Here is a 13,504-nt window from a genome sequence, read left to right on the forward strand (position 1 = left end):
TACACCGCCTGGAATATTACTACCAGTGTTCCTCGTGATATCGTCATTCCAAGACAAGATAAAGCAGTCATACACCGCCTAGAATATTACTACCAGTGTTCCTCATGATATCGTCATTCCAAGAATTCAAGACGAGATAAAGCAGTCATACCCATTTTAGAATACTGAAAAAAGGTCAAAGTGAGGTGTTATACAAAGCCATTTAGTACCATAAAATTATAACTCACCCTTAAAAATTAAATAGCTAGTTTCTTTTTATTAAAAAAAATAAAAAAATCATAAAACCCTCACCTGCAAAGGTACAGTCAACAGTTCACTCGATTAAACTGACACAGTTATTTTCAATCAAGATTGCCATGGGCCTAGAAGAATCCCGGTAAATTGCCCATCAATGCTTTGTCTGCGAGCTTCAAAGCCATTTCACGAGCGCTTGTAGGCGGAAGAGTGATTTCAAGAACCTGAGTCCAAATCTTTGACAAAACGAGTATGTTCAACCGACTTTACCCAGTGAAGAAACCAGAGCACAGAATGCATCAATATCAGAGGGGGGCAGGGGGAGGCCGCTACCGGACGTCTAGAGGTCGAATCCATGAAGACTACTGAGCGCCCGAATATCAAACGCAAGAAGGGGGAGGCCGCCCGGTCTAGAGGTTGAATCCATGAAGACCACTGAGCGCCCGAATTTCTAGGGTTTTGCAGAGGACAGGAACGCAGAAGTTAAAGCCAGAGAGGAATCTTGCAAATATTTAACCAAACAAGGAATAAGTAAATTTAAAGATATGGATCTGGTCCAGGAATCTTGCAAATATTTAACCAGACAAGGAATAAGTAAATTTAAAGATATGGATCTGGTCCGGGAATCTTGCAAATATTTAACCAGAACAAATGGGCGCGAACAAATCCAACAACATCAATTTAATGAATCATATTTTCATTACAGACATAAATTTTATGGACGTTTTCAAGCTTTTTACAACACCTTAACAGCGTCCATGTGAAATTTGAAGGATGTTTCTTCACATTTGTGGATTGCATCTCAGAAAATTCCTGGGTTTACATTAAGGCGTGGGCAATGTGACACTCTACTCTTGAAATCCCTTCATTCCAATTAGACTTTTCATATGAAGGGGCAGTCTGGATTTTCTGGTCATACTGGAACTCTGTTGATTTGATGGCCAAATTAGCTCTGCGAAACATCATAGCCATGTCTGAGACCGATAGCACGTAGTGGAGTTTACGCAGTGGAAGGAGAAAGTAGAGCTGCCCCATCTTCAATTCCTCATCTGAACCAACAGCCACCATATAACGATCGACGAACAGAGTATCCGAATCGCAGAGGAAATGGCCCGGATTTTGTAGAATTGTCTTTTCTGCTTTGATGTGCTTCCCGAATTCGTTTAGAGTGCCATCTGAGGATATTATTCTTGCTGTCTGGCATTCAATTTCAGAAGAAATGGAGATGGAGCTACCCATTGTGATTAAAGGATCTCGGTACTGGTACTGCTTTGGATTTGAAAGAGCTATATAGCTACATCTGGGTTCGGATGCATTTATTTTACTAACAAAAAAAAAAATCTGGAAACTAATGGCGGAGTTATTAAAACAGTAAGCGATGTTTAACTTGCGGTTTGCTCTTCCTGCAGCTGGTTTTCTCGATCGCCACAGTTTCTGATGAAACACGGCATTACGTTTGAGTGGTCCTTAAATTTGGGCTTAGACAGTGATACTATGCATTAATGAATAATATCATAAAGCTTTTAAAATTAAATATCCGTGGAACCTTATCCTTCCACTATACAGACTGGAAACTGTAGGGTTTTCATTCGGGTTGTGCTACCATCAAAAGAGTATATAAAGTCATGACACCAATTCAAGTTATGTCCATTGAAGTGATGGAAGACTAGCGTTTACCCTGCATTTCGGAACAATGACAACATTTCTGGGTAAACCTCAAAATACATTCCATTCGGATCAAAACGTTTCATATGGCTTGATCTTCCCATCTTACAAATGCTATGACGGTGCAAATCCTTCCACAACCTTGAATCCCCTTCGCAGAACACTGTAAACCCTTCCACAACCTTCCTACCCACTGCAAATGATTTTCTGGGTTTGCTGGAAATTACTATTTAGGGCAAACTGGGCGTTTTTAGGGTTTGATTTTAGACTTTGTTATTAGGCTTCAAAATGCTACATTAATAAAACGAGATATAACTTTGTGAAAAACTACTCAGGCATTTGAAATGATAGGGCTAGTAGGTTGAAAACATAAGTTTAAATTTTTTCTGTGAGCGCTACCAAAATATTTCGTAGCATCAACAATAGGCTTGCGATAGACTGATTTCGTTGCAAACAATTTAGGGAAAGCTTAGGGTTAGGTGAAATGACTTGTTTTGACATGTCCCTAGGCTTATATATCAATTTACGCAAGCTTAGGGTTAGGTGAAATGACTTGTTTTGACATGTCTCTAGGCTTATATATCAATTTACGCAAAACGTTTTTGATAGGTCCTTACACTCCTTGAACAATTGATTGAAAATCATACCCTGTGAACCTTTAAGAAAGTGCAAACTTGGTGCTAACAATGTCCATCATAGATTCATTTTGTAGCCATAAAAAATAAACATAAATGAGATAGGCCTGTAATTGAGAATTCTGTGAGCTTAAACAAGTTAGGTCTATGATAGGAAGTCTCCCATAATGTGATTCAGAAGAAGTTGAATAGTTATTCTCAAAAAAGGAACTATGTAATAAAAATCTATTCTAGACAAGCAATGATGTGACTTGGACTAGACCTCTTATGAGACCACGTAAAATTGTCCGTGGAGGGTTTTATGTCAAAAATCTCCCCAAAAAAAATTATGTCTCTAACAAAAAGTGGTATTGAAGTTAGCCACTACAATAGTTTAATCTTAAGACTGAATCCCTCTTAAAGATACAAGAGAATCCCAAAAGGGAACTTTTTTAGAGCATATAGATACGATGTACACTAATTATATTAAATACCTCACCTAAATGCAAATGTGTGAGGTTTGTCATCAACGAATGCAAGGTTTGTTGCTAGAACTTAAAACACATACTAAAGTTGTTCCATAATGTGTAAAGACACCCAAAGGCCCCTCTTTCATTGATTGTTTGTCCTTCACTATATTTCTAGAGCTTTTTACACTTCATTAAGGCGTCTCTAGCCTCTAGTTAAGTCTCCTAGAGTAGGAGTACTAAGGGATTTTCTAACTTGTTCGAATCAATTTTTTATTCTATTTTATTCTTTCTTCCCAATTGCCTTACAATTTCAAGAAACCATCTTCATTATTTATTTGAATTTTCAAGCCTCTCACATTTTTCATTATTTTTTCAAGCTTATATCGATGGCCTAACTCTTTTTCCTTTTCAATTGCCTCTTGTCACTTTGGGCCTTATGGGGCATCTTACCAACCTTCATTGCAATTTCCCTTCTCTTGCATTCTCTTCTTTTTATTCATCCATTTTTAACTACTTCTATGAAGGAACATTGCATTGAATAAGAACAATATCAATATGGTGAGGATCTTTATATGAAGAATGATGCAGTTCCACATCTTGCACATGAATATTTCTATCTATTTCTAGTGAGGAGGCAAAGTTGAGGTTTCCTTCCAAATTCAAAACTTCGAAGGATGTACTAGAGTTAAATAGAGGGATTCATACTATTTCTAATGTAGGGATGTTGTCTCAATGGGAAAAGGTGTTGTGCCTATTACTTGTAGGACTAGGCTCATTACCTTTTGAGGGTTGTCCTTTATAAGTATTTGGTGGTGCTTTTAGTGGATCCGGCTAGCAAGATCATCCTAAGGCTCGACCTAATCTAGTGGGTTGTGTTTGCTACAACTAAGGGCTATGCTTGGTTGGTCTAAGATGCATTTGTTGGTTGCTTGTTGTTGGGATTCTTTTTCTTTGCTTGTTGCTAGTGATCTTTATCTTAGTCCCTTGCTCAATCATTGCATTTTTTGGGCAAGTTTTGACAAAATGCCCATATTCATGGCACACTTTATATTTGTCTGGGCACTAATCATAGTCCATATGTTATATATGTTTCTAATTATCTAGAGTTGACTAAACCACTTCAAAAAAGTGTTTTCCAAAATAACTTTGATAGAAATACAAGCACACACAAACATTCCATCACTTTGTTCAATGTTCTCTATGGAGGTGCCTAGGGTATTTTTGATATTTGTTTTATTTTTTTAATGGAATATGGAGGAATGAATAACTCATTGCGGTTTCTTGGGTGAGGCCCAAGTTCATATACATGACATAGTCTAACAACAATATTTCTTAGTTTTTTTTGCTAGAGTTTGGTGACACCATTCTTGGTAAGATCATCACGTTCTGTTGTCTAAATTGCATTTTTGAATGTAGAAATGGATTCAACGCCCTGGAAAACCCCATGGTACCCATAAATTGTACATATTTAACAACTTCAAATTACAATTTCTCCAATTTTTAACAGAATGTCAAGCAAAATCATCCTAAAAATCTTCTCCAAAAAACATCAAAAATTTATCTCATTAAACCACCACCAAATCTAAGTGCAATTATAGTCTCTAAACTAATATCCACAACCCACAAACTAACACAAAAAAAAACTTATAACTTCATAGGAGCCAAAAATTCTCAATTAAAATATCTACTTTTTAACTTCATCCTGATGAACAAACATGTCACTTTATGGAAAATAAAAAAAACCCATATATAAGATCACAAACAATTTTGCCAACCTTTCTAACTGGCTAAACCCACGTGACGCCTAGAATATTACTACCAGTTGTTCCTCATGATATCGTCATTCCAATTATTCAAGACGAGATAAAGCAGTCGTACACATTTCAGATTACTGAAAAAGGTCAAAGTGATGTGTCATACATAGTACCATAATAAAAATTAAATAGCTAGTTTCTTTTTATTTAAAAAAATAAAACTTTTTATGGTAAAAGTATTTTTAAACGTTTTGTGAGTTGTTTTTTTGAGATTTTTTAAAAGTATTTTTTTGGATTTTGCTGGTTTAATTTCTCTAAAATCTGGGAGGAATTTATTGAAATCACCAAAAATTTATTGAAATCACCAATTTGATGGGTAACCTTACACAATCAAAGTGTTTTAGGGGATTTTAAGGTATTGAATCCATATACAATAAAAAAAACTAGTTTAAATAATGCAAATCAAGATTCCACCTTAAATTTTTCCATTAGATTTTAGCACCAGAAAATCGAAAAAATCACACTAAAAACAACTCCATTTCCGTTCTTTAGATCAATCAAAATTGCCATGGGCCTAGAATAATCCCAGTAAATGGCCCCATCAATGCTCTCTCTGCGAGCTTCAAAGCCATTTCACGAGCGCTTGTAGGGGGAAGAGTGATTTCAAGAACCTGAGTCTAGAGGTCGACTCCATGAGACCACTGAGCGCCCGAATTTCTAGGTTTTTGCAGAGTACAGGAACGCTTAAGTTAAAGCCAGAGGAATATTGCAAATATTTAACTAAACAAGGAATAAGTAAATTTACAGATATGGATCTGGTCCGGGAATCTTGCAAATATTTAACCAAACAAGTGGGCGCGAACAATTCCAACAACATAAATGTAATGAATCATATTTTAATTACAGACACAAATTTTATGGACGTTTTCAAGCTTCTTACAACACTCCTTAACAGCGTCCATGTGAAATTTGAAGGATGTTTCTCCACATTTGTGTATTGCATCTTAGAAAATTCATTGGTTTACATCAACGCGAGGGCAATTCGCACTGGACTCTTGAAATCCCTTCATTCCAATTAGCCTTTTCGTCTGAAGGGGCAGTCTGCATTTTCTGGTCATATTGGGACTCTGTTGATTTGATGGCCAAATTAGCTCTGCGCAACATCATAGCCATGTCTGAAAGCGATAGCACGTAGTGCAATTTACGCAGTGGAAGGAGAAAATAGAGCTGCCCCATCTTCAATTCCTCGTCTGAATCAACAGCCACCATATAACGATCGACGAACAGAGTATCCGAATCGCAGAGGAAATGACCCGGATTTTGTAGAATTATCTTTTCTGCTTTGATGTGCTTCCCGAATTCGTTTAGAGTGCCATCTGAGAATATTATTCTTGCTGTCTGGGGTTCAATTGCAGAAGAAATGGAGATGGAGCTCCCCATTGAGATTAAGGATCTTGGTACTGGTTTGGATTTGAAAGAGCTATATAGCTACATCTGGGTTCGGATGGATTTGTAAAGAAAAGATGTGGAAACTACAGGCGGAAAGTTCTGGGTTCGGATGGATTTGTATTACCACCTACCATTTTTTAAAGAAAGCGATGTTTAACTTGCGGTTTACTCTTCTTACGACTGGTTTTCTCGATGCCAAATTGTTTGGCCACAATTTCTGATGAAACAAGGCATTCCATTTGAGTGGGCCTTAAATTTGGGGTTAGACAGTGATATTATCCATTAATGAATAATATCATAAAGCTTTGAAAATTAAATATCCGTGAACCTTATCATTTCCACTCTAGAGACGAGCGCATAAAATGTCCTCACTCTAGTTCGTCCGGATTCTAATGAATATTTCTTTTGGTTTAATATTTTAATAAACATTTATAAAAATAATATGCATTTTGCAGGAAATTGCTGTGAGGGGCTTTTAACATATTTTAAGAAAAGTTTTTGACCTATGGTATTTGGAGTGTTCTTAAATAAGTATACATATGGGTATGACATATGATTAATATAATTGAAAGTTTTTTTTTATCTACTATTAATAAATATATAAAAATAAAAAATATTACAATAAGAAATATTATTATGGTTAATTATAATAAATATATAATAATAAAAATAATATTTCAATAAAAAATGGTGGATTTGTGCTATGATGGAGACTGCAGTGCGAGGCGGATATGGTTAGGGTTTCGGTCGTAAACCCTTGTCTGCAGTTCACCGCGCCCGCTCCCTGCTCCTCGCCCGGTTACCACACCCTCATCACCGCCGCAGTTACCCGTCTATCCTCCATCCGACGCTCTGCAGTTTACCGTCTTCGCAACGCTCTGTCCCTGCCGTTTGATGCCCTCCTTGCCGTTTCGCCTCGCTATCGATACCCGTATCTTACCCTGGTTACCTGAGTTTCGAGGTTCTCGCCGTTCCGAGGTATTCGCTAGCTGGCAGCATGGAGGACCTAGATGCTGTCGATTACACCGAAGATCCGCTGGATGGCGTCTCCATCTGGCGTACACCCTATTCCACCTCACAAGGTATGTATCTCCCGGATCCTTCGGTCGGTTTAGTTGCTTACTCTGCCGGTGACTCCCCGCGACATCCCCCCGTTATTCTCCCGGATATTCCCCCCACTTGGCCTGCTTTGTCTACTCCACCTCTCTCGCCGGCCTCCCTGGGGTTTGTCGCTGGTTGCCTAAACCCTAACCCTAGTTCCTCTCATTCTGCAGCGAATCAATGGCCCTTCTCCACCGCTCCGTTTTCGACCCCCCCTCCTCCCCCCCCTGGCGCCGTATCACATTCGGGTTGTTTCTCTGATATTCCCCCTCTCTCTGATCCGCTCCCCGTCACTGGTTCCATCCCCCCTCCCCTTGCTCCCGCCACTAACCCTCCCCGTGGGCTTGACTCCCCCCCGTACCGAATCCCCCTCCGCCTCTTCCGCCGAGATCAGGACCGGGTAGAAAGTACCGCTGCTTCAGATCCAGGGAGGAGGACATTTTCCTCCGGCTCGAGGAGGACATCCAGTGGGGAGACATCATGGAATTTGCAGATAGGGTTCTGGTGGGTCGCATCAGAGGCCGAAATTACTCAGCTGCACGTTTGAAGGCCTGGGCCACAGAAGTTTGGGGACAACACTTGGTTGACATCCCCTTCGTGCAAACCTTCGTGAGGGGATGGTTCGCATTACGGTTCGCTCGTGCCGATCACACAAATTGGGTTCTCTCCTCTTTTTGGCACTTTGAACATGCTCCGGTTCTTCTGAAGCGCTGGACTCCCATGTTCGATCCGGCCACGGAACAGATCGGAATTGGCCCCGTATGGATCAGACTTCCCGGGCTACCCCTGCAATTTTGGTCTGAAGATATCTTCCGCAGAATTGGTAATGCTATTGGTGTCTACATGGATTATGACAAATCATATCTCCACACAGGTATGATGGCATATGCGCGGCTTCTCATTAACCTGGATACCAGGGGAGGACTTCAAGAATATATCACTATCCAGTGGAGGGACTTCTCCAGGAAGCAGAACATCGACTATGAAGGGATCCCATACAGATGTCGCCGTTGTCATAAGGTTGGTCATCTCTATCGGGACTGCCCACTACTGAGAAAAGGGCAGGCACAAGCACAGGAAGCGGCTCAGGATCGTCCCTCCCCACCTCCTGGCCAACCTCAGTCTGCGGTGCCCGCGGAGACTCCGGTACAAGCTGAAGCTGCTCCACCCATTCCGACTGGATCTCTGGCGGAGGATCCCACCCGTACATCGCCTGCCCCCGTCCCGATGACTCAGAACCGGCGGGCGACGATTCACCGGGTATGTCAGCTGTCTCCACTTCTATTATTTACTCTTCTTTGCATGATCTGGCTGCATCTGTCACATTGCATCGGGATGTATCCACTCCACCTCCCGCATCTGATACATCCATTCCCTCCTCCCGGATGCCCCTTCCTCCCTCCACTCTCTGTTGTCCCATCCCCTCCCCCTCTCCATGCGACTCGCCTTGTTTACCATCTCTCCCCTCGCTGTCGTCCGATCCGCTGCCGACGCCCGTCTCCCCACCCCCCCCCGGTACTCTCTCCGCCCCCGGACTAGAGGGATTGGTACCGACGCCTTTGGGCTGGCCCTCGACCCTCCGCCTTCTCATCAGAAGCCCTCGCGAGGGCGTCCATCCCGTCTTTCTAAAGCAAGACATGCAGCTGATGCTGAAGTCGCTCTTGGACGACAGCAGACCATCTTCAGGGCCCTTAGAGCGGGTAAAAGCCCTGCCACACATCCGACATGAAGATTTTGTCCTTCAATTGCAGGGGGTTTGCTAGTACACCCAAAAAACTAGCTCTTCGGAGACTTCTCTCCCTCTCTCTATCGGATATCATCTTTCTGCAAGAAACACTCTGTAATGCGGACTCACTTATACCAACCCTCGAGGCCTGGTTGCCTAACTGGACCTTCCACGCTATAGACGCGTCAGGGAGATCCGGAGGTCTGGCGATCGGTATCAATAACAGAGCGTTGAGAATCATAAACACCTGGGGTGGCAGGGGTTTCATTGGCATTGATGCCTATGTACAATCTATGGAAACAGTTCTCAGACTCATCAATGTATATGGCCCTTGCTCTGACAGAACTGCCTATTGGCATTCTCTCTTGAACTCTGTACTCTTTCAACAGGACAATATTATCCTGGGAGGGGATTTGAACTTCACCTTGGGTTTCTGTGAATCATGGGGGCATGCAGCTAGGATTGATCCTTTCTCGGACACTATATCCTCCCTTCTGGATGAACACCACTGGATCGACACCCCCATGACAAAATTACAACACACATGGTCAAACAACAGAAGTGGTGATCAGAGTCTTGCCAGGAGGCTCGATAGATTTCTAATTAAAGAATCCCTCCACAACAGGATTGCTCGTATAAGGCAATGGGTGGGATCTGGGGGCATATCTGACCACAGACCTATATATTTGGAATTCTCTGATATACATAACAAAATTAAAAGCCCCTTCAAATTCAACTCCTCCTGGTTAAAAGACCCATCCTATATACAGATGGTCACCGATTACTGGCAGAGTCACCCCATCGAAGAGGAGGAACAATTCACGGAGGGCTTCATCAGGAAATTATCGGAGCTCAAAAGGATCTCTAAGACCTGGGCACACCAAAAGAGACTCCGTGATGATCAATCCTTGAGGGAGGCTGAAGACTTCATTGCTTCACATGAAGAGGAGGATGGTGGTATCTTTCCCACACAGGAAAGAAAAAACCTCTACATGTCTCATATAGAAAAGCGAACTCAGATCCTGAAGGACAGAGAGGAAAGCTGGAGGCTGCGTAGCCGAGCCATTTGGCTCGCCGAAGGGGATGACAACACTCGTTTCTATCACAGATTCGCCAATGGAAGAAAGGCTATTAACACTATATGGGAACTAAAAGACGAACAGGATCATATGGTCACTTCACAGAGGCACCTATCTAAGCTAGCAACTGATCACTTCAGGAGCATTTATAAAGCTCCCCGTGAATCTAACATTCTGGAAATCATGAGAGTGGCTGAGAAATTTCCCAGATTCGTTGATCCGGAGGAACACGATGATCTCACTAAGGAGGTGACAATGGCCGAGCTGGAAGCAACTATCAAATGGTTCAAAAAAGATAAAAGTCCAGGCCCTGATGGTTGGACCATTGAATTCTACATTGCCTTCTTCGACATTCTGGCAGATGACCTATTGAAAATCATTGAACTTTGCAGACAATCGGGCAGGGTCTCCATGGCCATCAAATCCACCTTCATCGCCCTCATCCCCAAAGCTGATCACCCTGTAACTTTCAATGATTTCAGGCCCATCTCTCTCTGCAATTGTCTCTACAAGATCATTGCAAAGATTATTGCCAATCGACTGAAGCCTATATTATCCCGCCACATCTCATCTGAACAATTTGCCTTCCTTGACCATCGTCAGATTCATGAGGCCATAGCCACTGCACAGGAACTCCTTCATACCCTCCACACTAAAAAGCAAAAAGGCATGATCCTCAAAGTCGACCTCACTAAAGCCTTTGATAGAGTAAACTGGTTATACATCAGATTACTCTTGACTCACCTTGGCTTTCCCTTTGCTTTCATTAAATGGGTCATGTGTTGTATTACAGAGGTTTCTTACAGCGTTCTTCTAAATGGGGAGGCCACTCCCTTCTTCACATCGGAAAGAGGACTCAGACAGGGATGCCCCCTCTCCCCCCTCCTTTTCCTGCTGATAATGGAAGGCCTGAGCAGACTTATCATATCAGCTAAAGACAGACAACAGCTCTCTGGTATCTGCATATCTGATAATTTTTATCTTACGCACTTACTGTTTGTGGATGACATTCTTATATTCCTCAATGGAGGGCTGGGTGATACCACAACACTACACAATATATTTCTACTTTTTCAACTTGCTACTGGGATGATGATAAATGACGGTAAATCTACTATTACGACAGTTGGCTGCTCTCGCCATGAAACTACTTATGCAACTCAGCGGTTCCCATTCGCCTCATCCATGCTTACTGATGGCATCAAGTACTTGGGGTACAGGCTGAAACCCCTCGGCTACAAAATAGCAGACTGGACTTGGCTCCTTGCCAAGGTGGAGAAAAGACTCCATATCTGGTATCATAAATACCTCTCAAGAGCAGGACGCCTCATACTCATTAAAGCTGTCATCGAAGCCACGCCTGTATACTGGATGACACTGGCTTGGATACCCCGAGGAGTCTTAAACAGATTACAGAGCATATGCACCAGATTCTTATGGAATGGTCAACAGCCTGGGAGAGTTTTTGCCTGGGTAAAATGGGACACCATTGCCAGACCTAAAAGATGGGGTGGATGGGGTATCAAGAGACTTGACCTGTTTGCTAAAGCCCTAGCTGCAAAACTTGGCTGGCTACTCCTGACTACAGACAGCCTCTGGTCACGAGTGGCACATGCAAAATATATCAGACCCTCCCATCTCATGGATTGGTTCCGTCAACAACACAACCCAGGATACAATATCTCAAATATATGGAAGGCAGTATTACTTTCCCTTCTGCTCCTCAGGGAAGGCATCACCTGGCGCATTAAGAGTGGACAGGATGTAAGGATTGGTATAGATCCCTGGGTAGGTTGCGGCAACCTGCACAGACTCTCGGATGGCCTCATCAGACACCTACACGACAGGGGCATAACTCATATTAATCATATTGGTGACAGTGCAAACTCCGTCTTCCTACAACAGGCCTGGTACTCATCAGCAACCTTGGGCATCCCGGATCAGTGGCAGACAGAATGGAACGATTTTACTGAGGCACTCACACAAGCTAACATCAGACTATCTGATGGACCCGACGAACTCATATGGGCCATTGCTAAACATGGTCATTATACTCCGAAAGAAGGATATCTGAAGCTAATGGAACCTTATAAACCACCGGACATCCTTCCTCACTGGAATAAGATTTGGAAATTACAGGCTGCACCTCGATGTCGATTGCTCATGTGGAATATCATTTTCGACAAGATCCCCACGGGAGCAAACCTCTTGAAAAGATCCTTCCACGGCCCTTTCAGATGCCACCTCTGTTGTTGTGAAGAGGAGAGCACAGATCATCTTTTTATCCACTGCACAGTCATTCGATCATTCTGGCACAACATATCATCTCATATTCCCGATCTCAAGGAATGGAACGGGACTAACAGCAAGGATGCTTGGTGCAATTGGATCAGAGATCACGCGGGCAAACTCATAAACTTACCCCTGCTTGTTTGTTGGGCTATTTGGATAGCCCGGAACCACATCATCTTTAACGACAGGCCCCCCAACTGGCCAACCATCCTGAGCCATACTATTGCGGACTTCAACCTCCTACCTTCGACTGATAGGAATATACCTACCCGCACTATTTCTCCCCTCAGCATTGATAAATCCAAGCCTTGGGCTTTTTTTGATGGCTCTGCCCAGGATACCGGTTGTGGCGGGGGTGCTGTCTTATATTTGAATGAATCGCACTACTTCAGGATTCAGATTAAACTCCCAAATGGCACAAATAATTTTTCTGAACTTAGCACAGCCAAACACATCATATATTTTGCAATACAAAAACAATGCAGACACCTCCAACTATTTGGTGACTCCCAGATTGTTTGCAATTGGATAAATTCTGCTTCACATTGTTTTACTTACTCTTTGAGAAATATCCTTGACGAAGCCAAAAGACTAATCTCTTCATTTGAATCTTTTGACTGTCGTCATATCTACAGGGAACAGAATGCAGAAGCAGACCAACTGTCTAAAGAAGCAGCGCACAGCCATCTAGAACAATGGCTGATACAGGAGAAGATTGATGGAACATTCCATCAATATTATCACCGGCCTTATATAGATCTTAACAGGAATGGGTCACCGACCCATCCATAACATCAGACATGGATATGGCACTTTTTTTGATATGGTTTTTTGTACAGTTCATCATGGCTATTTCAGTGCTCTCTGCGTAGAGCAAGTTTTGGTATTTAAAATTTTGTATCTATAACAGTAAGACTCCCTGCGAGGAGATCCAGAACACTCAGGTTTTTTTTTGTGAACTTTGACTGGCCAAAGGCCACATATGAATATGCGATAAGCATCTGCAAAATGTAATTTCTCCCTTTTAATAGAAATTACGACTTTTTCCTAATGGGAAAAAAAAAATATTTCAATAAAAAATATTATTATTATAATTATAATTAATAATATTATTGTTAAT

At 42.0% G+C, this 13,504-nt stretch overlaps 2 protein-coding genes across 2 annotated transcripts; both read right to left on the reverse strand.

The window, feature by feature from the left end:
- Positions 1-1,053: 1,053 nt before the first annotated feature.
- On the reverse strand, positions 1,054-1,473 carry LOC149138295 (uncharacterized). Its single transcript, XM_089450322.1, has one exon. It carries the CDS (start codon positions 1,471-1,473, stop codon positions 1,054-1,056), a length of 420 nt encoding a protein of 139 aa, XP_089306448.1.
- Positions 1,474-5,763: 4,290 nt separating this feature from the next.
- Positions 5,764-6,177, reverse strand: LOC149138296 (uncharacterized). Its single transcript, XM_089450323.1, has one exon. It carries the CDS (start codon positions 6,175-6,177, stop codon positions 5,764-5,766), a length of 414 nt encoding a protein of 137 aa, XP_089306449.1.
- Positions 6,178-13,504: the final 7,327 nt, after the last annotated feature.

Source organism: Pinus tabuliformis, chromosome X, assembly GCF_031772625.1.
Source record: "Pinus tabuliformis cultivar Carrire ecotype Pingquan chromosome X, CPIR1, whole genome shotgun sequence".
In the NCBI taxonomy this organism is placed as follows: domain Eukaryota; kingdom Viridiplantae; phylum Streptophyta; class Pinopsida; order Pinales; family Pinaceae; genus Pinus; species Pinus tabuliformis.